This window comes from Eleginops maclovinus, chromosome 19 (genome assembly GCF_036324505.1).
Source record: "Eleginops maclovinus isolate JMC-PN-2008 ecotype Puerto Natales chromosome 19, JC_Emac_rtc_rv5, whole genome shotgun sequence".
NCBI lineage: Eukaryota > Metazoa > Chordata > Actinopteri > Perciformes > Eleginopidae > Eleginops > Eleginops maclovinus.
The window spans coordinates 14,823,309-14,845,863 of NC_086367.1; the positions used below are offsets into that span (position 1 = coordinate 14,823,309).

Here is a 22,555-nt window from a genome sequence, read left to right on the forward strand (position 1 = left end):
TATTACATATTTAGTAGGCAGGGGTCATGGGATCGTATACAAATAAAATCATATCGGGGTTTTCATAGTAGTAAGCAACCAATTATAAAACATACAGACGAATTAGAAAGTGGTTTCACGTATTGCTGAACTCTTTAATTATAATATTTTGATTGCTGAAAAGGCCAGCTTTAATCATGTATTCATTGGGTTTGAAAGAAAGCTCTCAGGAGAGTTTTAGGACGTGTTTTATCGGGTTTTATGGAGTTCCTCATAACTGCAACAGATCAGCAGCGGAACCACCTTATAGTAGTCTTTGTTTCCACGGGGATATCATTTGTTGCTACACCTTACATCTCGCATGAATGGAAAGATATTAGATGTAAAAGCCTTGATTTAGGAATGGAAAGTGGATGTACAGTTAGTCGATATTTGTCGATTTAACGTGGGTACCCTGTTCCCTTTAGTTAACCTCAAATAGTTGTGTTTGTGTGTAGAGTGAAAGCTAAGTAGCTGCTAGGCTAAAACTACCCGTTAGGCTAGGAAACGGTAACATTAGCGTTAGCCTGAGAGCTAGCCATTCTTGTTCCAACAACACAGAACTAAAACACTGCAAAGATGGTTGAAAGTATTTTCGACCTCCCGGTGGAGAAACAGATATTTTATGCTGTTTTGGGATTTTCGTGGACGGTGTATCTCTGGGAGGCATACCTTTCTTACAGACAGGTAAGTTAATCATTTGTCAGTCAAAGTTCCTCCTCTGTAGCTAAATGTGTTTTTGTCGAGGAGGGAAACAACATAAATCAAATAGTGTAGTGAAGGTTTACTAACTAAAAATGTGTGATTGTCTTATGTTCTTGCAAACTCAAGATTAATGCTACTTTTAAATTAGGCGTATTTTTGGTTTGACAACATTTATATAACAGTAATGTTTACTCAAGCACTTTATGTGTATACAAATGTAGGTATAGTCCCTTTCTGAAACTAGGACAACTGGATAACATTTCTATGTTACAAAGCACTTGAAAAGTATGTTTGGTTATATTTCACCTAGTTTTATATGAGAAGAGTGTTAGCATGAAGTTGACAGATGTTGGTAGACATGTATGTTTTCTTAGCAATACACGCTGAAACAAATATAAATACCTAAATATTATGATCGTGTTTCTGGTCTTTTGTTTGGTAAGACACAATGAAGTGGTATTTTTGGAGCCTTTTGCTGAGTGGGGTGTACTTCCCCTTAAAACAGGATGTTAACAATGTGGTTTTATTTGAGAGAATAGAGAGGAAAGACAATTAGAATTTATGAAGTCAATTTAAATGCACCTTTTTTTGAATTTGATGAAAGTGAGAGTGATAAATCCCCCATACATTATATATGTCTAAAATTGTAGCAAAATAACTTGTATATAACAATTGTTCTGATCTCTTCTCCTTATACAGAGGAGGATATATAGATCAACCACACATGTGCCACAGGAACTTGGGAAGATTATGGATTCGGAAACATTTGAGAAATCACGTCTCTATCAGCTGGATAAAAGCAACTTCAGCTTCTGGTCTGGACTCTATTCTGAGACTGAAGGGACGGTAAGATAACCATAAAGTTAAAAGCAATACATCTTTTAGTAAAAAAAAAACCTGTAGTTTAACAATCAGTTTTATTATTAAGGATGTCTTGAAGTGGGCTGTGTGTTTGTGTTATGAGTCTCATATTTTTGTCACTTAAAACATGGAATACCAGAGAGAACTCAGATTTAATAATATAAAAGTGTTATTGATTATGTTTTCATGAATATTGAGTTTAACATAGGATTTGTATCATATTTATGACACAGTTTAATGTGTTTTTAGTTATTAAAAAAATATAGTTTTTATAACTTAAGGGCTAATGTTTCTTTTCAGTTGATCCTGCTCCTGGGTGGAATCCCATTACTGTGGGAGGTCGCTGGTTCTGTGACGGCTCGCATAGGACTTGGTTCAGAGTATGAGATCACCCAGTCGCTCGTGTTTCTGACGCTTGCCACCCTGTTCAGTGCCTTTACTGGACTTCCCTGGAGTGTGTACAACACATTTGTCATTGAGGAGAAGCATGGCTTTAACCAGCAGGTACATTCAATTAGCAATCCCACTTTTTCAGCCAGAAAAAATGTGTTTGGCTCTGTTTTGGCAATACAACTTTTTCTATCATCCAGTATGATTTTTCATGTCTTGTCATCCTCTCAGACGTTGGGGTTCTTCCTTAAGGATGCTGTGAAGAAGTTCATTGTGACCCAGTGTATCCTGCTCCCTGTTACTTCCCTGCTCCTGTACATCATCAAGATTGGTGGAGATTACTTTTTCATTTACGCCTGGCTCTTCACCCTGGCTGTTTCTCTGGTTAGTGCTTCATTCACCTTGTGTTGAACAAACAAAACAAACAAAGAGTATACTTTTTAGAAAAGAGATATTTGTGTTTTTAAAGGAATGTGTAGTTTGTTTGGCGGTCATGGAGTAGCTTTAAATAACACAAAAACACTCTGTAGTTACACTTTAGCTGGTTGTTTATCAAAATACATCTCCTCTTCTCCTGTGTTTCCAGGTACTTGTAACGATCTATGCTGACTACATTGCTCCCCTGTTTGACAAGTTCACACCTTTGCCAGAAGGAGAGCTGAAAACAGACATTGAGGATATGGCCAAGAGTATAAGCTTCCCCCTCACCAAGGTTTATGTAGTCGAAGGTAAAGTCATAGGCATCATCCAAATACTTTTGCATATTTTTATCAAGTTGAAGAGATCATGTTGAAATTGTTCTATGGGTTGGCTTAGGATACACCAGTCTTAAATCGTCTTGAATGTCATCCATAATTCCAGGTTCTAAGCGATCGTCACACAGCAACGCCTACTTCTATGGGTTCTTCAAGAACAAACGCATTGTGCTGTTTGACACACTGCTGGAAGACTACTCTCCTCTCAACAAGTCTGGAGAGCCACAGCCCGAGCAGGCAGAGAGAGAAGATACATCTAGCGAATCCAAAGCCAAGCCCAAGGTTACTAAGCCATAAACTGCATTCAGAAAATGTCCTATTGCCGTATTCAAAACAAGCGTTCTCTACATTAATGGGAAATGTTCAAACTGGCTGTCTTAAGGATCCCTGTGACCTAGCTGTCATGTATTCTCTTACCAATAACTTTATAGAACAAGAAACAAGGATGCAACAACTCGGAGATCCTTGCAGTCCTGGGTCATGAGCTTGGCCACTGGAAGCTTGGCCACACTGTCAAGAATATCGTCATCAGTCAGGTGACACATGTTCTCCTAATGTCTGCATTTAAACAAAACAACAACTTGGCCTGATTACTCACCATCAAATAAAAACATTCATATTTAAGTTTATATGCAAATAACATCTTCTGACTTTGTTCTTCCTGCAGATGAATTCCTTCCTGTGCTTCTCCCTGTTTGCTGTTATGATTGGACGTAAGGAGCTGTTTGTAGCTTTTGGCTTCAATGACAGCCAACCCACATTGATAGGCTTGATGATTATCTTCCAGTTCATCTTTTCCCCGTACAATGAGGTAAATGTGGTTTGATAAATATTGTTTCCATCAGTTTTCGATCTATTTTTAGTATTTTGCCGTCAATGTTGTCAGTCATTTGTATATTTTGTTGTTGCAGCTCCTGTCCTTCTGTCTGACAGTCCTGAGTCGCAGGTTTGAGTTCCAGGCTGATGCTTTTGCACGCGGCATGGGCAAAGCCTCTGAGCTCTACTCTGCCCTCATCAAGCTCAACAAGGACAACCTGGGCTTCCCCGTGGCTGACTGGTTGTTCTCCATGTGGCACTATTCCCACCCTCCCCTCCTGGAGCGCCTCAGAGCACTGGGCAGCATCAAGCAGGACTGACGGGGCTGGGAGGGGGAGACGCGATCGCTGCCTCCTCCAAAGGGCTTCCGCAGACCGCTGCTGGCCTTGTGATGCACCCTGGTCCTTTTCTACCTATCCCCCCCCCCCCCCATATTGTTTTATCTTGTTTGAGTCATTTCCCTTCTTTACATACTTTTAATTTTGTGCCCTTTAAACTTTTTATCAAACAAAACCAAAACATATTAGCACAAGCCAGCCATAGAAAATTACTCTTGCTCTTTGTCTAGAGAGGCATAATATGCATTTGTTGAGAGCAATACATCCAGGCAATGTGTGTTTAGCAAAAGCTGCTGTCGAAGCAACTTTCAAATTTAGCATATTGACCTTAATCCTTAGTTTTTTACATTACTATATTTCTGAACAATTGTGTTATTCTTTTGCACATTTATAAAGATAAAACCTGAAATTTTACTTGCAGAAATAAATGTTTCTGTTGTGATGCATTCATTGCATCTAAATGTAAAGTCTAAAGAGTATATTTTTAAGCTTATGAAGTGGTTGACCCTAAAAATATACCGCGTTTTATTTATTGTGGATGTAAAGACAAGAAAAAAACCATAAAATTGGCAACTACATACATAATCATGGCATGGCTTTTTGCAGATACACAGGCCAGAATTTAATGTGTCTCTCAAGTGCAACTGTTGCTTCGTTAGAAATATCTCAGTAAAGCTCAAGGGTAAAAGAGTTAATGTACTCAACTAAAATCTCAGTTTTGTCAGAGAAACTAATTATAAACTGTCACAGAAAAAATATGTGGGCCTTTAAATGTGTGTTTTGTTCAAATAGTGAACAGGGGCGGTGCAGAAAAATATCTTTTGAATTATAAACTTAATGTTTTCATTTTTTTACATAAATGGGGATCTAGTTTTTTTGGTTTTTTTAAGCACTTGCTTGCCGACAAGGTTCCAACCATACTTGTACATATGTAACTTTAATTAGTTGTGTAATGGCGTATGATGTGAATTGTAAAAAAAATGTTGAATGTGGTTTGAAATTTTAAGTTGATGAGGTGTTTCTTAGTTTCTTAATTTGGTTTTGGGACAGAGTGAGCTCAGAGCTGCCTTGCGACTAAAGTATTTATAGGGGACCTGGGGAAGGGTGTCTGCCAGGTTCCTTTCACCACATGAGCCAGTGTTTGGTTTGATCAGTGAAGGAACTGTGTACTTTCTTTGCCGCATTGAATAAAATCCTTAAAAGCATTTCTTGTGGTTGATGTTTTTTAACTTTTAGATACTTCAATTAAAGCAAATTCATTAATTATTAGCTTGTCTTTCTAGTAACTACAGATCCAAGTTCATCCTTCGTTTAAACTTTACTGAGACAACTTCAAGTTATATGCCATGATGAGTTACTTCAAATAAAAAGACGCCACTTTTCTATGTGGCAACATGGCATCATTTCTAAGGCTTCCTTTACACTCTTTTACAACTTAACATGGACTTCAATCTTAATGATTGATCAATGAACCAATGAACGATCTATGATAAAATCACTGTTGCTGTCAATTATATAACATTTTGTTGCGACACATACCTAGGATTTAAAAAATATGCATTGATTAGGATTGTCTGTTAGGATATTTTTTTCCATCGCAACTTTATTTGAAACTCGAGGACAAAAGTGCATACAAATTCAAAAGGCTGGAGAAAAAAATAACGTGACAGCTAAATGATATTCTTGATAGATCAATTAAGAGGACACTTATTTTACATTTTATATACGTTAAAATACTTTTTTTTCTAAATGCAAAAAGTTTTTGCCATGATGTCAGCAGAAACGTAGAGAACCTGCACTGTCACGCCTCACTCTTGGACCATACCACCACAAAAAGACACGCTGCATTTCCTCAAATAACCTTTACTAACTCGTTACGTGCATTCAAAAAGACTTGTTTGTATGTTAAAATATCGATTGTTATTCATTCGGAGTCCCATTAGACTAACCTGACCGGTAATGCATGTTGTTGTCACCCCTGTCTGAGTAATAATGGTATGTTCCTGTGGCGTATTTTGAGGACAAGGGCAAGCTGCTCTCTTGTAGCTGTCAGTGTTGTTTTTACATGTGAGGAACAGAAATGGCGAGGTTTTTGAGGCCCAACATCAGGACTTTTGTCACATCACAGCTTAGAATGTCATCCGACCAGGTAAAACACGTCCTTGCAACACACCGCTCGATTGCTGTGTGTGAATTATAGATGAATTAGCCTAATAATGTTGGATAGCTGAAAGCTTTTTGACAAGTGGTCAAACAACTGTTGGTGGCATGATTATAGGTCAGAGGGATTTCTTTAGTAAATACATTTTTTGGGCAGATTTACAGCAATTACCTTGATAACAATTACGTTATATAGCTAAATCAAAGAAAAAAACAGTAGTTTTCTGGTTATCCACATCAAATAAATCCTTTATATAGTTGTGTTTTTTTTCTCTGAGGTGTTGGTTTCATTGTTTCAACACAAACCGTTTCTGGTCTGTTCTAAGTTGCATTACCTCTATTATCAGCTTTCAAACAAAGAATCCTGTTCGACTCCTCTCAAACAAACTAATTGTTGACCTTGTAGATTCAGTCATTGAGGACTGATTCTACGTTCATAGTACAAGTCTTAACAAAACCCAAGAAATGGATTACCCTTCAAATTGTGAAATTTGAAGACGCTGTTTCTTTAAATAACGTATATTAAGCAAAGCCCTAACAATGCTCTCTTTTGTCTCTGAATGTTTACCTAACATTTCCCCACCCTGCCTCAGTTGGGTGAGCTGGGTAAAGGTGCAGGAAAAGGTGGTGGCGGTGGAGGGTCCATCAGAGAGGCAGGTGGATCTATGGGGAAGAAGCAGGCTGCTGAGGAGGAGATGTACTTCAAGTATGCATTTCTTTCTTTTAAAGCAACCACATGTGGACTGACAGTGTTAGCTTTTTCTTTATAAATCACTAACCTTAACTTTTACAAGTTTGCTTTGATGATTTTCTCTTCCTGTCCTAATTTCTCTGTGTTTGTGTCTGTTATCTGTCCCTCTGCACATAAGGCGTAAGGAGCAGGAACAGCTGGCTGCATTGAAGCAGCATCACCAGGAGGAAATTGAACACCACAAAAAGGAGATTGAGCGTATGCAGCGCGAGATTGACCGCCACAAGGGAAAGATCAGGAAGCTTAAGCACGACGACTGAGAATAACCTACCAAAGAAAAGATTCCAGTTCTCTCACCAACACAGCCAAACACCTTCACTATTTACTCAGATTGCTGCATGCACTGTCATCAGGCCAGTCATGAATGTGTGGTTGATTGTACTTTAAATGCACAAGAGTTATTAAAACTGTTTAATAAAATATCATTTTTTCCATTGCATGTTGTGGCAGAAGTTGTGCAAATGTTTAAAAAAAACTAAAAATCTCCAATGCTTAAAATGGGTACATCAACTTATTTTCTTGTGTGATTAATAAATAAATGCATATTGTAAATGGTAATGGAATTAGCTCTATTTTTTAATGCTGTAAAAACGAGTTGATATACAGACATTTAATGATTTTTGAAAATCAATTCATTGCCTAAATAATTACCAAACATCTAATTTCAACATCCCAATTTTTAAAAACTTTTTACTGTTTGATGTTGATGCAACTTTCATATCTTTGAGGTTTCAAGATGATCATATTAGTTGCATCCCTTATTTATTCGGCGATGTTAAAATATGACCTAAATTATTTGGTCAGTAATTTTACATTATTATAAAATACAGTATATGGCCTATGTAATCACAGACCTTGGCCATATTTAGGCACTGTGTAGATTCTGACACAGCCCTGCAAAGTTTAAATGCTTATTGTGAAGTTGTGATTGTATCAATTTGCTCCTTAAGGTAACATGAATATGGGCCAGTGAAGGGCCAAGGTAGTTGCCTCATTTGCCCTAGTTGGCTATCCAACTTTGAAGCACAGATGGTGACATGCACTGGATTTTCAAACTAAATAAATCTGATGATATTACAACTCAGTGGTACATTATCTTCTAGTATTGGATCCAAGATACCCATAACATGCTTCTGAATAACATAGAATCCCTTTAATTCCATCTTAAGTAAAACCCAATTAAAAGTGACAGGTGGGAAGTTTGACATTTAACCTGGGTTTGGTCAGATTACTTTGAAATGTACCAACTGAATAGGACTTCAATATGCATGGCAATGATTATAAATTGTACTGTTTTCCATTGGATATAAAAACAAAAATGTATCCGAATGCATTTTGAATCATGATAGTATCGCTCATGTAAATGTAACACTCAATGCAAATGTCCCCTCTGTGGGACGATTAAAGGTATTCTGATTCAATATCATAGACTGACACAAAATCAAACATTGATAACAATCCAGTGTCTCTAAACACTTGGCCCAACAAAAACAAGACGTTTTTTTATGATCACACGTATTTTCTCAATTAAATATATACAATATCTCACTGGAAAACTGGTAACAAACAGCAGAGTGGTGGATTAACTTTACAAAATGAAGGAGCAATTGACACAATTGCGAACAGTCTAAGACATAAATGCTTAATTTGAAATAGTAAATAATCCATCTATTAGATATATTGACTTTTTTAAAAATAAAACCACCTTTCCCTCCACACAGTGGCAGCGATGCAATATGTGTGTACATGCTTAACTTGCCACGAGAAAGAAGTAAAACATCGTCACATCCGCCTGCCCCTGCCTTTTAGAACGGGCAGCCCCGTGCGTCTTTCTTTTCGCACATCATGGCGGACCGGTTCAATAAGGTAGGCAGCTGCGGCCGAATCATAATCATTATTTTTGCTATTTAGATGGTGTTAGTTCTGGTACTTTATAGTTAAAATGAAAGCCATTACAACAGGGCTTCTAGGTGTAAAGTTTTATTTGTTTGGTGTTACTCTTAAGACCTTATTTTGCAACTTGATTGTGACGCCTAGCTGTGGCTGACTGGACATGCCTTCATCATGGCTGCTTCCCTAACAAATCAACGCAGTTAGCTTGCTAGCTTACACTTTGGTCATGGATATATGTAAGTGTGGATAACAGCGGACATGTAGTCATTTTAACAGAACCACAGCCATCACTGTTTACAGGGCTTTATGCTTATATACTCACCCACTGTTGTACTCTAGAATGTAATAAACGTGCTTTGACGTTGATGCTAAGCTAACGATATGTCGGTAGGCTCCACATGTGGCACCTATTACAAAGCTCAAAGTTCTTTTTAAGCTGTCTAATCGGAAATAAATGTTTAAAAGGTGTTAGGTTTGACTTTTTTTTTCTTAAGCAGCATTAGTCGTTTTAAATGGCGTATATATAAGACATGACCAACAACATTAAGCCATTAAATCTTATTTGAAGCGCGCGTCTGCTCGATGTTAAATATGTAAAGCAGTGTTATAGGAAGCCCAATGTTAGCCGTAGTTTCAGCAATATAATGCAAGTAGTAATTCTCACTTTCCAACCTGCAGGTTCTGCTGCTTGATGGCAGGGGCCATTTACTCGGTCGGCTTGCTGCCCTGGTGGCTAAACAGGTTCTCCTGGGTAAGTTTATTTATTACTAAGTTAAACCATTTGCTTTTAGCATTGGAAAACCATTTCTTCTAAAGTCATTTATAGCAAGAATGAACACTTGATAAAAAATACCCAGCAGCAAATGGAATGAGACCCTGCTCTTTTGATCAACATTAAGGTTACCAAAGGGAAAATCAAGCCTCTTTGCCTCAATCTGTCAATGATGATCACCTTACAGCTTTGCTTGAGTTTAACGACCATGAGAAAACTCACATGCACTACCATCTGAGACAGTATGCAGGCGATGGTTAACGTGAGCATATCTTTTTTTGGTTTTCCGAATGCTAAACTACCGTTTTCTTTCAGGACACAAAGTAGTGGTGGTGAGATGTGAAGGCATCAACATCTCCGGAAACTTCTACCGTAACAAGCGTAAGTAGAGTTTATGTATGTTCAAAAAACTTTTCTTTTCTGCCTGATCATTTGCCTGTTGTCAGTGATGATTCCCTACTATATTGTTCGAGTTTAATTGACCATGAGACCACTACATGCACTACCATCTGAGACATCAGCATTTAATACTGCCGTAATGGCTGCCACTGCTTGGTGTCTTGAAGTATTTGTAACTCACTTCAGTGTTTATATTTTGTGCCTCTCTACAGTGAAGTACCTGGCTTTCCTGCGCAAGAGGATGAACACCAACCCCTCTCGTGGACCGTTCCACTTCAGAGCCCCCAGCAGGATCTTCTGGAGGACTGTCAGAGGTGAGCATGGAACTTAAGTCTAAAGTGGGGAAGTGGCATCTTGGCCTTTATTTGACCCAGCACAAGTTGTTCCTTGATTGACAGTGATGAACACTATCCCGAAACTGATCCATTGATGAGACAAACTTTCGGATCTGATTGCTGAGTTGAAAAGGGGACATTCGTGTGTGCTTGGACAAATAAACCTTTGGTTCAGGTTTAATGCATCGGCTATTTGAAACTGACTTGCACTAACAAGTATTGCTTTTGCAGGCATGCTGCCCCACAAAACCAAGAGAGGACAGGCTGCTCTGGACAGGCTGAAGGTCTTCGACGGTATCCCCCCACCCTATGACAAGGTGAGCTCAATTTGAAAAAGGGCCACATTATATGCTTTGTGGCCCTGACATGTCTACTCTGCTGTCTGTGATGTTAATCTTCATACATACCTTGTTTGAGTTATGACTCTGAAAACAAACACTGTCTGAGACGTGCAAGCCTATCAATGTATAGACGTGCAGTTTTTGTTGCCCTTTACTGACTTTTGGCTTTGGTTCCACAGAGGAAGCGCATGGTTGTTCCAGCTGCTCTTAAGATTGTGCGTCTGAAGCCCACTCGCAAGGTGAGCGTTGACTAGCTGTCTTTAAGATTTTGGCCACACGTTAGCTTTAACTAAATTGCTTCAACCTCCCACAACGGTTCCTACTTCACGGTGATGAACACTATCCCGAAGCTGATCATCCATTGATGAGACAAACTTTCGGATCTGATTGCTGAGTTTAGTTGGGGACACGTTGTGCCTTTTTTCTTTTTAACTGTAGCTTTAAACAACATTTATACATGCATACCAAAGAACATGTGAATGTGTGTTTTAGTTGGGTATTCCTATTGCAAACACGTCATTAGGCCATCTGATTTAGACATGCCATGATACACTTGAAAGTTACTCACACTGACTTTTCTGTCTGTTAGTTTGCTCTTCTTGGGCGTCTGGCACATGAGGTTGGCTGGAAGTACCAGGCCATCACAGCCACTCTGGAGGAGAAGAGAAAGGAGAAGGCTAAGCTCCGCTACGGCAAGAAAAAGACAACCATCAAGCTGACCAAGGTGGCAGAAAAGAACGTTGAGAGCAAAATCGCAAGATACACGGACGTTCTGAAACAATATGGAGTCCTTGTCTGATCTAGTTGTCTCTGGCCAATAAAGAGAAATAAATGTTTATAGAAAGTGTATTGACTGTTTCATTCCCCTTTGCTGAAACTTGCACTTATATCGAAATCAAATTAATAATTCCAGTTGTATGCAAGTTGATAGTCACATTGATAAATGAGTATTACTATAAGAAGCATTGTTTATATTGGTTCTGGCCATTGTTTGCAGACTTGACTAAATGTCAAAAAGAAATTTGCTTTGACATTAACATTTGCGTGATCTAAATGAGATTTAAAGGACGAACTAGGATGTATCAATCTGGTTGGAAATAAAAGCATAAAGAGATTTTATAATTTCCCAAAAAACTGAAATAAGACATGCATAAAATATTATTTGCTTTGTTCACATTATGTTCCCTTTTGATCTTTAAATAATTGTCGCCTGTGCCTTTAAGTATCCCGGTGTTTTCACCACCTCTAATCTAGTAAAAAGATAAATATTCAGAGGGCTATATCACTGCGTCTATTGCAGTGCAGTTTGCTTCACTTAACTTACTGACAAAAACATTACGAGAAAGGTAAATGGCGTTTATGACAGCGCAGTGGACTTCATAAATTCATTTTTGAAAGAGTTCAATGATTTTTAGGAAAATGGTAGATTTAACATAATCCTCCCACTGTAGATCAGTTTCACTACAAGCAGAGGGCAGTGTTACCCTTGATTTGATTTTGGATCAATTGTGGAAATTCTCTTCCATGTTACCTGATAAAAAACATTTCTTTCTTGCACCAATAAGACAAAAAGACATGATTAATCCTTCCTGCTTTATCCTTCTAATACAAATTGTGTACGTTTTTCGATTCCTTATGTAAATTATGATGCGATCTTACAAGAAGCCTGCATGAAAACAAATGAGTTAGGTAGAGGGAAAGACACAATTCTAAAGAAGTGGACTTTTTAACTGTTGATTTTCATTAGTGATTGTATGGTTCTAAAGATTAACCTCCAAGGCACTTCCAGCTAATTCTCTCTAACTAATTTATTGGATCTTTCTCAGTAACAATTTATCCTGGTTAGTCCAAAATAATCACAGCAATTCAGCTGCACTTTACTGCTAAAACAACTGGTTCTCATAGGAAGGAATTTTCCACTTTGTGGTCCTCCTCAACTTAATAGGACCAACTTTGAAGTCATTACAAAACAAGTCATTCCCTCTTTTATTGGTGCTCCAAAAGAAGCGTTTGTGAGATGATTCGAAGTAAACCAGTCGAAATCAGATCAACTACTGAACACATTCACTTCCAAAGACTCTTTATCACCGTGCTTTTCTCTTTCCTGTTTTAATTTGAAAGATTCTCAGTTCTTAAGAGGTAAAGAAAAATCCAGTTTACAACAAAAAATAAATACAATTTCAAAAGTCAGAAGTAGAACTTTTCAATTTTGTGACTGATCTTTGGGCCATGTGAAAGGTCCCAATCATTTTTGTCTTTTTTAGGGAGGAAAATGTTGGTCAGTCTTTTCATTATAGCCTTATGTTTTACATTTTCTTTGTCCAAAAAAAACAACATACACAGTTATTATTTTTTTGACATTTTAATCAAACCTTTAAATGATCAACTCAACACAAAACCACAGCAAACAAATCAAATAAATTAAGGCCTTTACACAAAAGTATGTAGTGCTGGTTGGCATACAGAAATACTAGATGTCTCAGCTTGGATAGGCTGATGTGATTACTGTGAGAATTGTCTGGAAGGACTTTTTTATTTATTGTGTGTTTAAAACCGGCTACCCTGTCTATCTGCCTAAGTGTACCTGGCCTGTACCACTACACTGCCACTTGGTGTCTTTTGCTTGTCAGTATCTGCCCCCCTTCCTTCTTTTACATAATGGTATGATCCAATTCTATCCTCCATGTGATTGGCTGCATGGTGTCCCTTGCATGGTTTATTGGCAAGGTATAAGAGCAGGGCTACTACTACATCTAAAGTCTTTCTTGTCCGGTGGGATGCATGTCTGTTTCTGAGTGGACATGCCTTCATCATGGCAGCTTCCCTAACGAATCAACGCCGTTAGCTTGCTAGCTTGCACATGGGTCATGGAGATATGTAAGTTTGGATAACAGCGCACATGTAGTCATTTTAACAGAACCACATCCATCGCTGTTTACAGGGCTTTATGCTTATATACTCACCCACTATGATTTATGTTGTACTATAGAATGTAATAAACGTGCTTTGACGTTGATGCTAAGCTAACGATATGCTCTCGTCGGTAGGGTCCATGTGGCACTTATTACAAAGCTCAAAGTTCTTTTTTTAAGTGTCTAATCTTAAATAATTGTTTTAAAGGTGCTATGTTTTACTTTTTTCTTGAGCAGCATTAGTCGTTTTAAATGACGTATATGAGTTCTTACTATTTATAAGACATGACCAGAAACATTAAGCCATTGAATCAAATTTGGAGCGCGCGTCTGCTCGATGTTAAATATTTAAAGTAATATTATAGGAAGCCCAATGTTAGCCGTAGTTTCAACTCAAAAATACAATGCAAAATATAAATTCTCACTTTCCAACCTGCAGGTTCTGCTGCTTGATGGCAGGGGCCATATACTCGGTCGGCTTGCTGCCCTGGTGGCTTAACAGGTTCTCCTGGGTAAGTTTATTTATTGAGTTAAAACATTTGTATTTAATGCTGGAAAATCATTTCTTCTAAACTCATTTATAGCAAGAATGAACACTTGATTAAAGATACCCAGCAGCAAATGGAGTGAGACCCTGCTCTCTTGATCAAGATTACCAAAGGGGAAACTCAAGCCTCTTTGCCTCAATCTGTCAATGATGATCACCTTACAGCTTTGCTTGAGTTTAACGACCATGAGAAAACTCACATGCACTACCATCTGAGACAGTATGCAGGCGATGGTTAACGTGAGCATATCTTTTTTGGCTTTCCGAATGCTAAACTACCGTTTTCTTTCAGGACACAAAGTAGTGGTGGTGAGATGTGAAGGCATCAACATCTCCGGAAACTTCTACCGTAACAAGCGTAAGTAGAGTTTATGTATGTTCAAAAAACTTTTCTTTTCTGCCTGATCATTTGCCTGTTGTCAGTGATGATTCCCTACTATATTGTTCGAGTTTAATTGACCATGAGACCACTACATGCACTACCATCTGAGACATCAGCATTTAATACTGCCGTAATGGCTGCCACTGCTTGGTGTCTTGAAGTATTTGTAACTCACTTCAGTGTTTATATTTTGTGCCTCTCTACAGTGAAGTACCTGGCTTTCCTGCGCAAGAGGATGAACACCAACCCCTCTCGTGGACCGTTCCACTTCAGAGCCCCCAGCAGGATCTTCTGGAGGACTGTCAGAGGTGAGCATGGAACTTAAGTCTAAAGTTGGGAAGTGGCATCTTGGCCTTTATTTGACCCAGCACAAGTTGTTCCTTGATTGACAGTGATGAACACTATCCCGAAACTGATCCATTGATGAGACAAACTTTCGGATCTGATTGCTGAGTTGAAAAGGGGACATTCGTGTGTGCTTGGACAAATAAACTTTTGCTTCAGGTTTAATGCATCGGCTATTTGAAACTGACTTGAACTAACAAGTATTGCTTTTGCAGGCATGCTGCCCCACAAAACCAAGAGAGGACAGGCTGTTCTGGACAGGCTGAAGGTGTTCGACGGTATCCCCCCACCCTAGGACAAGGTGAGCTCAATTTGAAAAAGGGCCACATTATATGCTTTGTGGCCCTGACATGTCTACTCTGCTGTCTGTGATGTTACTCTTCATACATACCTTGTTTGAGTTATGACTCTGAAAACAAACACTGTCTGAGACATGCAAGCCTATCAATGTATAGACGTGCAGTTTTTGTTGCCCTTTACTGACTTTTGGCTTTGGTTCCACAGAGGAAGCGCATGGTGGTTCCAGCTGCAGTTAAGATTGTGCGTCTGAAGCCCACTCGCAAGGTGAGCATTGACTAGCTGTCTTTAAGATTTTGGCCACACGTTAGCTTTAACTAAATTGCTTCAACCTCCCACAACGGTTCCTACTTCACGGTGATGAACACTATCCCGAAGCTGATCATCCATTGATGAGACAAACTTTCGGATCTGATTGCTGAGTTTAGTTGGGGACACGTTGTGCCTTTTGTCTTTTTAACTGTAGCTTTAAACAACATTTATACATGCATACTAAAGAACATGTGAATGTGTGTTTTAGTTGGGTATTCCTATTGCAAACACTTCATTAGGCTGATCTGATTTAGACATGCCATGATACACTTGAAAGTTACTCACACTGACTTTTCTGTCTGTTAGTTTGCTCTTCTTGGGCGTCTGGCACATGAGGTTGGCTGGAAGTACCAGGCCATCACAGCCACTCTGGAGGAGAAGAGAAAGGAGAAGGCTAAGCTCCGCTACGGCAAGAAAAAGACAACCATCAAGCTGACCAAGGTGGCAGAAAAGAACGTTGAGAGCAAAATCGCAAGATACACGGACGTTCTGAAACAATATGGAGTCCTTGTCTGATCTAGTTGTCTCTGGCCAATAAAGAGAAATACATGTTTATAGAAAGTGTATTGACTGTTTCATTCCCCTTTGCTGAAACTTGCACTTATATCGAAATCAAATGAATAATTCCAGTTGTATGCAAGTTGATAGTCACATTGATAAATGAGTATTTCTATAAGAAGCATTGTTTATATTGGTTCTGGCCATTGTTTGCAGACTTTACTAAATGTCTAATACTTGCATGTGCTTAAGGGACATGCAATGTATATAAAACCAGATGCCTGACTAACGTGAAATGTGTGGGAGGAGATATTAGTGTAAATAACTAATATAGGATTTAATAATACGGTAAATTCAGAACTTTACAAGTCCTAAGGAAAGCAGGCTGAGCTTTTTCATTGAGAAATTTGCTTTGTCATTAACATTTGAGTGATCTAAATGAGATTTAACATAATCCTGAGTCACATCACCCACTGTAGATCAGTTTCTCTACAAGCAGAGGGCAGTGTTACCCTTGATTTGATTTTGGCTCAATCGTGGAAATTCTCTTCCATGTTACCTGATAAAACACATTTTGTCTTGCGCCAATAAGACGAAAGACATGATTAATCCTACTTTACCTTATGATAAAAATTGTGTACGTTCTTCGATTCCTTAAAACGATGATGCGATCGTACAAGAACCTGCATGAAAACAAACAATTCTGAAGTGGACTTTTTAACTGTTGATTTTCATTAGTGATTATATGGTTTTAAAGATTACCCTCCAAGGCACTTCCAGCTAATTCTCTTTGAATAATTTATTGGAATGTTCTCAATAACAATTTATCCTGGTTAGTCCAAAATAATCACAGCAATTCAGCTGCACTTTACTGGTAAAACAACTGGTTCTCCTAGGAAGGAATTGTTAGCTTTGTGTTCCTCCTCAACTTAATAGGACCAACTTTGAAGTCATTACAAAACAAGTCATTCCCTCTTTTATTGGTGCTCCAAAAGAAGCTTTTGTGAGATGATTGGAAGTAAATCAGACAAAATCAGATCCAATACTGAACACATTATCTCTTTATCGCTATGTTTTTCTCTTTCCTGTTTTAATTGGAAAGATTCTTAGTTCTTAAGAGATCAATAAAAAAATCCAAGAAATAAATACAATTTCAAAAGTCAGAAGTAGAGCTTTCAATTTTGGACTGATCTTTGGGCCATGTGAAAGGTCCCAATCATTTTTGTGTTATTTAGGCATGAAAATGTTGGTCAGCCCCCCAATTTGGTCAAGACACTTTGGGTTTGTCCTGTTTTTGAGCTTTTAAAAAAAGTTTTTACAGAGATTGAGGTGTGTGATGATCATGTCAGGTTATCCATACTCCAGCTGTAGCTACACTGGTTCATTAAATAAGGCCACGAGCATACTGATGTCTTCTGATGATTTATTTTCTCTCTCTCTTGCTCTCTTTTTTTTACGACGACAGCGCGTATATAAGAAATGAACATTTCAAAGTGTCAGTCTCTTATGCCCGTTGATAAACAGCTAAAACATTAGCAAAATCAAACGTGGGTCAATAAAATGTAATTTCACAAAACAATAAAAACAAAGATATATAACACATTCTTCAATATTAACACACATATCAGAAAAATTGAGACATTTACCGTGTGCGCCTCTTGAACCGTGCAGATTGTTTCAACGGCCTAATGTTGCCTCTTAACCACATTGCCATGGCAACGCCCTCTGACCTGACTGTGGTCCTGTGACTCACCGAACACATCCCAAATTAAGCATTCTACATTTCGCTATCCAGATAATACTCTACATTTTAAAATGGTCTAATTACACTCAAATGTACTAAATCATAAACATCATAAATTGATAAGACAGGCACACAAACTACCAAACTAAAAACCATTTTCAGACTGCTGGACCAGCTTTATTGTCTCTGTGTGCTGTTAAATTGTTCAACACTATATCAGTCAGTGAACTTAATCTGTTGCTTTCTTTGGTGTATGAAAATCGTTTGACGGTAAATCTGCATATAATCTGCAGTCTCACAAAACTTTGTCCCAATTAGCTCTGGTTTCTTTTTAAGTTGAATCTTTATTCTGAAGGCAACCAAACTTCTCCACCTATGTGGCACTTCATTGCAATGTCTTAAAGTGATTAGTTGCGCATGAGTAGGCATTGTATTTGTGTCAGATGGCAACCTATTTTCAAGCGACTCCAATCCGAGTCGATACGCTTTTTTTTCTTTCTGATTTAAACAACATTATATGGAGTGCTTCTTGTATTACCAATGGCTTGCTAACATCCTAGGCTTTCTATGTTTGTCTCCTCTCGGTCGGTTTCATAGATAAGATATACATAAACACCTTTTAAAAAGCGTTCTTTTAAAGCAGACCTACTGAGGATCAGGCTTGGGGCCAATCTGACGCCTGTCTCTGCGCTAAGGAGAGACGTCATGTCTCCAGCGAACAGATGGAGGAAAAAAAGGAAATTTTGGGATGATGCTGACTGTGTGAGATCGCTCTCTAATCACACAATGTGAAACAGATTGAAAAGACCATGATTGTCTGAATCTGCTCCTGAGGGCCCAGTCTTTTATGGGCTCCTACAATAATAGGCATCTTCCTCTTACTGCTGGCAGGCGTTTGGTGTTCAGTTTCAGAACGTAAGCGCTCATCTGTCTCGGAGCTAAAACATGGCGTCTTCTAAATGGATTAGATTTAACGCCAAACTGAAATTTATTGTGATAATGACTGCATATTTGTATACAAATGTACCGATCAGTGTATACAGTATAAGTGTCAGTACTGTTAATGTATCATAAATATATTGAAATGTCGGTTTGATTTGAAAATCTCACTTCTTTGTTGGCAGTGTAACCTCACTAACCTTTATTTGGCTGCTCCTGTTCGAGTGACACACCTGACTGATTACTCCACAATCATCTGTTGCTCCAGCCCATGTCTTACCACAGTGTGCGTTCAAAACACAACGCCTGTGAGTAATGTTAAAAGGGCTTTTCCACATGGCAGCATGAGATGATTCATTTTTTAATCACTAATTCTACTGAATCCGTCTCAGGCTTATTATTTTGAGTCATTATTGAACTAAAGATAGGTTTTTAAAATCAGATTAGCAAAGAGGAGCATGTCAGGGTGCACAGTTTGAATAACACGTTTCATTTATTCCTAATAGAAACTTGCTGATTTTTTGGTGTGTAGAATAAAAGACAAGCGGACTCCCTCTTTGAAAAGTTACAGCTAAGTTTTTCTAGTCTCTGCTGATGTCACCCTTGAATGGGAACACATTTATTCGAAGACTCAAAGGCTAGCTCTGAGGAAGTATAAGAAAAAGATAAAGAGTACAGAGAGAGTTTGAGTTTGGTGAAACGTATAATGAGAAAAATCTGAAATCATAGACCTGACCGAGAGGAAGTGTGCAGGTATCCATACATCAGCAAAACAAAAACGGCCACAAATATTGAATTGCACGCAGGTACACCATCCACTATACTTATATTCATAGTTGTCATTCCATATTGTCCTCTGAAAATCCATTTATTTTTGCTATTGATGTCACGCCATGGTTGTGTTCTGCTTTCCCTCACTGACACACAGATAATTGCCCTGATGGGTAACTGAGGGACAATCCACTGTCATTTTCTCATCTGGAGCCTTGATCTGATGATGATGTCTTAAGGGCCTATTGTATTTCCTTGTTGTGATATTGACCTTAACCCAACAAATAAGTCAACACCTTAGAGAAATAATCTGCCTTGACCTTTATTTTTTACAAATGACGTTTGAATTGATTTAAGACTTATTCAACCAGATAAAAACAAAGAAGCTGTTTTGCAATAATTTGTTCCTAAAAAATTGTACTGCCACTGTTTAAATCCCTCTGCTGAATTTCTAGCTAATCACGCTAGACCGTCACGCTCCTCATTTTTCTCATTTGTTTTTTTTCCTAGATGAACTGATTAGAATCAAGGGGCCAAAGGTCAAGGTCAAGGTCATTGTGAACTCATAAAACATGACTTAAGGCTGTAAATCAATCATTCCTTCATATATCTGGCTTGAAATAAATCACAGTTCAATAGCATACAGTTTGTAATGTATGCACATACATATGAGAAAAATTGTACAAGAAGATGGAGGCTGCTTATCACTGCAAACACACATTTTTCAGCCCACACAGAGGCGTTGATGGCAGGACATTAGTGCCTTTCAAAAAACCTTTTTACATGATGTATGCATTAGGTGTGCAGCGCTGTAATGCATTTTTATTAACATGAGATGGAGTAAGGCTTGGCCGGGCCTTGTTTGTATTCACTGACCTCACTGGGTGTAATTGATCTGATTTGGTATGACAGCAGTGCAACTCGATTCAATCGGTAATGATGAAGTTGTTAAATCCATTTGAAAGACAAGAGCAGCTGTAAGAGACTGCGACAGCGAGGGATTTCTATTTGCTCACAGTTATAAACTGGATTTAGAAATTGAGATTCGAGAAGAGAGAACAACCATGGGTCACAATCACAATACAAACACACCTGACATCATTACACAAACACAAGGGACACTTTCTGAAAGGTGGCCTTTCTATTCTCCATGACAGCCCATATGTGTTCATACCCAAGTGTGTTTGAACATGATACAACCCTTCAGTTGCTCGAGATGGTTTCTAGTAGGTTGAACCTGAAATTTGACCTTTAAGGAACATAATTAATAATGAATATGTTATCATCTTTGATAGAGTTTTACCTCAGGAATTAATATACATATCACAAGAAGCCTTGAGGACAGCTTTAACCTTCTCTATCACAAATTAAAAGAGCTGTAACATACATAAATGCAAAGCAATATATGTGGCAACAAAAGGTGGAAATAAATCAGCTTTGAAAGGAAAACACAGACACGGAGACTAAATGACACAAAGTGTAAGCTACTTACAGAGGCTAGAACAAAGACAAAACACCCAGAAGTACAGTTCTATCTTGGGTTGTTAAAGTGTGGAGAGGGCCGAAGGAGAGAGAAGAGACAAGATTGGAAAATGAATAAAAGCAAAAACAAATGACAGTAGAAAAGATACAAGGAATGTATTTTGTCAGTTCAGCAACATCGTAACAAGAGAACAAGGTGAAAGAGGCCTGAACTGTCTCTGCATTCTTTCCTCGTCATTTGGCTTCATTGATTTTTCTTTTTGCGCTTTCGAGCTTTCTGCAGCTCCAATATGCAACCTGATTTTACAGGATAAAACAGGGTACTGTATACAACTGCAACCACAAAGGCAATATAGGCCTTATAACATCCAAGAGAACTGACACATCCAATGGGTTTCCTTAAATAAATATCCTGGTATATGTTGCAAAACCGTGTAAACGGTTGATCTTCAAATGAGAAGGCGATTACCCCGGAGCTACTTGAAGCAAATGTATTTCACTTGGAATTAATGCTTTTTCCATAAGCATCTGACAGGCTTTCCTGCTGCCTTTTCACTCTATATCAGCATGAACTGGGCTTTAAGGTATGTGTCTGTCCTACCGCACAGCAGACCTCTCAGCAACACAGCATGTAAACCATTAAGGCTTCAAATGGATTCACGTTTACAAACATTAACCCCCCAGACTGATGTATCCAAAACAAATGTCATCTCTAATAAATTAATCCAAATCCTTCAATGTGAACTGTGAAAGAATATATTATTTTTCTGTTGTTGCAGCTATAAGAGGACAGGCATGCTTGTGTAAAATAACCTGTGCTGAGAAAGATATTGTGTGAGGCTGCTGGCGTCAGGGGACAAATGTCACACAAATATTATCCTTACCTTCTGAAAGACCACCAATATTCAGGTTTGCTCCATACATACACAGTCTTGAGAGATTTCTGGGATAAACAACCAGAACAAAATATGCATATATCCTCTCCTAACACGCAACTCATCAACATACATGCCCACACTTGGGGCAGATGAGAAGGATATGGAAGTGCAATGAAGAAATCCGTCAATGCAAGAATCCCCGGGTGTACTGGTTATCACTGCTGCAAGAGCCCGCCAGAGAAGACAATCCCTCCACAAGCTCTAATCATACACTCTTTGTTCACTGAGGTCATAATAAGCCACAGCAAATATAATAATGTTCTTCATAACTTCCAACCATCTGTTTTTTCTGCCCAAGCAGCAAACAGAAAAGTGTCCACTGGATAGATTGAGGCTTCAGATGTTCTTCTGCGTTGACATCAGTCCCTGCTGTCCATATGCCATGAATTCCGAGTGAGACTTCTTTGAAAGCTTGGACTTGAAAGACGCTTAATCCCTAGAAAGCACAACAACATTAGAAACATGTAATTTGCACACCATCCCAAGTTTGAGATGGATTCTGGCAGCAAATTGTAGCTTTATTATTTATGTGCAGGTTGAATTGTATGCAGCTTTTATATTCTATTAAATATTAGGGAAAGTGAAAGCTGGCCTGATCCCTCCAACTGTTTAAAGACACACTAAAACAAGTAATTGATTCAAAGATTTCTCTTCAAATGCAATGTATTTCTTGTTACATGCCAATGAAACATCATCCAAAGTTAACATTTCATAACACATCCTGAACTCGGGGAAGTCACAGAAACGTATCTAATTGAATATCATTTAAGGTGAAAGCTTACCTGTGTAGACGGCAGAGCTAACACAGTAATGGTGTGTGTTCATACCAAACAATTACAAAATATTATTTATAT

General features: G+C 38.4%; 4 protein-coding genes and 8 non-coding genes across 12 annotated transcripts; all 12 read left to right on the forward strand.

Annotated features, from left to right (window-relative positions):
• Positions 1-275: 275 nt before the first annotated feature.
• Positions 276-5,088, forward strand: zmpste24 (zinc metallopeptidase, STE24 homolog). Its single transcript, XM_063908471.1, has 9 exons — positions 276-705; positions 1,423-1,569; positions 1,885-2,088; positions 2,206-2,358; positions 2,561-2,702; positions 2,836-3,011; positions 3,161-3,265; positions 3,397-3,540; positions 3,641-5,088. The coding sequence occupies exons 1-9, from the start codon at positions 598-600 to the stop codon at positions 3,863-3,865; spliced, it is 1,404 nt and encodes a 467-aa protein (XP_063764541.1). The 5' UTR covers positions 276-597; the 3' UTR covers positions 3,866-5,088.
• A 715-nt stretch (positions 5,089-5,803) lies between these two features.
• On the forward strand, positions 5,804-7,352 carry atp5if1b (ATP synthase inhibitory factor subunit 1b). Its single transcript, XM_063909566.1, has 3 exons — positions 5,804-6,032; positions 6,637-6,749; positions 6,913-7,352. The coding sequence occupies exons 1-3, from the start codon at positions 5,964-5,966 to the stop codon at positions 7,052-7,054; spliced, it is 324 nt and encodes a 107-aa protein (XP_063765636.1). The 5' UTR covers positions 5,804-5,963; the 3' UTR covers positions 7,055-7,352.
• A 1,204-nt stretch (positions 7,353-8,556) lies between these two features.
• Positions 8,557-11,381, forward strand: LOC134881309 (large ribosomal subunit protein uL13). Its single transcript, XM_063908536.1, has 7 exons — positions 8,557-8,660; positions 9,366-9,438; positions 9,775-9,840; positions 10,071-10,172; positions 10,425-10,510; positions 10,714-10,773; positions 11,124-11,381. Exons 1-7 carry the CDS (start codon positions 8,640-8,642, stop codon positions 11,331-11,333), a joined length of 618 nt encoding a protein of 205 aa, XP_063764606.1. The 5' UTR covers positions 8,557-8,639; the 3' UTR covers positions 11,334-11,381.
• Positions 9,622-9,703, forward strand: LOC134882077 (small nucleolar RNA Z195/SNORD33/SNORD32 family). The gene has a single exon (XR_010168116.1). It is a non-coding gene; the product is annotated as a small nucleolar RNA Z195/SNORD33/SNORD32 family (small nucleolar RNA).
• On the forward strand, positions 9,898-9,978 carry LOC134882079 (small nucleolar RNA Z195/SNORD33/SNORD32 family). Its single transcript, XR_010168118.1, has one exon. It is a non-coding gene; the product is annotated as a small nucleolar RNA Z195/SNORD33/SNORD32 family (small nucleolar RNA).
• On the forward strand, positions 10,251-10,320 carry LOC134882081 (small nucleolar RNA SNORD50). The gene has a single exon (XR_010168120.1). It is a non-coding gene; the product is annotated as a small nucleolar RNA SNORD50 (small nucleolar RNA).
• On the forward strand, positions 10,859-10,931 carry LOC134882083 (small nucleolar RNA SNORD50). The gene has a single exon (XR_010168122.1). It is a non-coding gene; the product is annotated as a small nucleolar RNA SNORD50 (small nucleolar RNA).
• Positions 11,382-13,261: 1,880 nt separating the features above from the next.
• On the forward strand, positions 13,262-15,890 carry LOC134881310 (large ribosomal subunit protein uL13-like). Its single transcript, XM_063908537.1, is given in 7 exon segments — positions 13,262-13,411; positions 13,886-13,958; positions 14,286-14,351; positions 14,582-14,683; positions 14,936-15,021; positions 15,225-15,284; positions 15,636-15,890. Coding segments are annotated over 4 exon segments (429 nt in total). The 5' UTR covers positions 13,262-13,411; positions 13,886-13,958; positions 14,286-14,351; positions 14,582-14,610; the 3' UTR covers positions 15,846-15,890.
• LOC134882078 (small nucleolar RNA Z195/SNORD33/SNORD32 family) lies at positions 14,134-14,215 on the forward strand. The gene has a single exon (XR_010168117.1). It is a non-coding gene; the product is annotated as a small nucleolar RNA Z195/SNORD33/SNORD32 family (small nucleolar RNA).
• LOC134882080 (small nucleolar RNA Z195/SNORD33/SNORD32 family) lies at positions 14,409-14,489 on the forward strand. The gene has a single exon (XR_010168119.1). It is a non-coding gene; the product is annotated as a small nucleolar RNA Z195/SNORD33/SNORD32 family (small nucleolar RNA).
• Positions 14,762-14,831, forward strand: LOC134882082 (small nucleolar RNA SNORD50). The gene has a single exon (XR_010168121.1). It is a non-coding gene; the product is annotated as a small nucleolar RNA SNORD50 (small nucleolar RNA).
• On the forward strand, positions 15,370-15,442 carry LOC134882084 (small nucleolar RNA SNORD50). The gene has a single exon (XR_010168123.1). It is a non-coding gene; the product is annotated as a small nucleolar RNA SNORD50 (small nucleolar RNA).
• Positions 15,891-22,555: the final 6,665 nt, after the last annotated feature.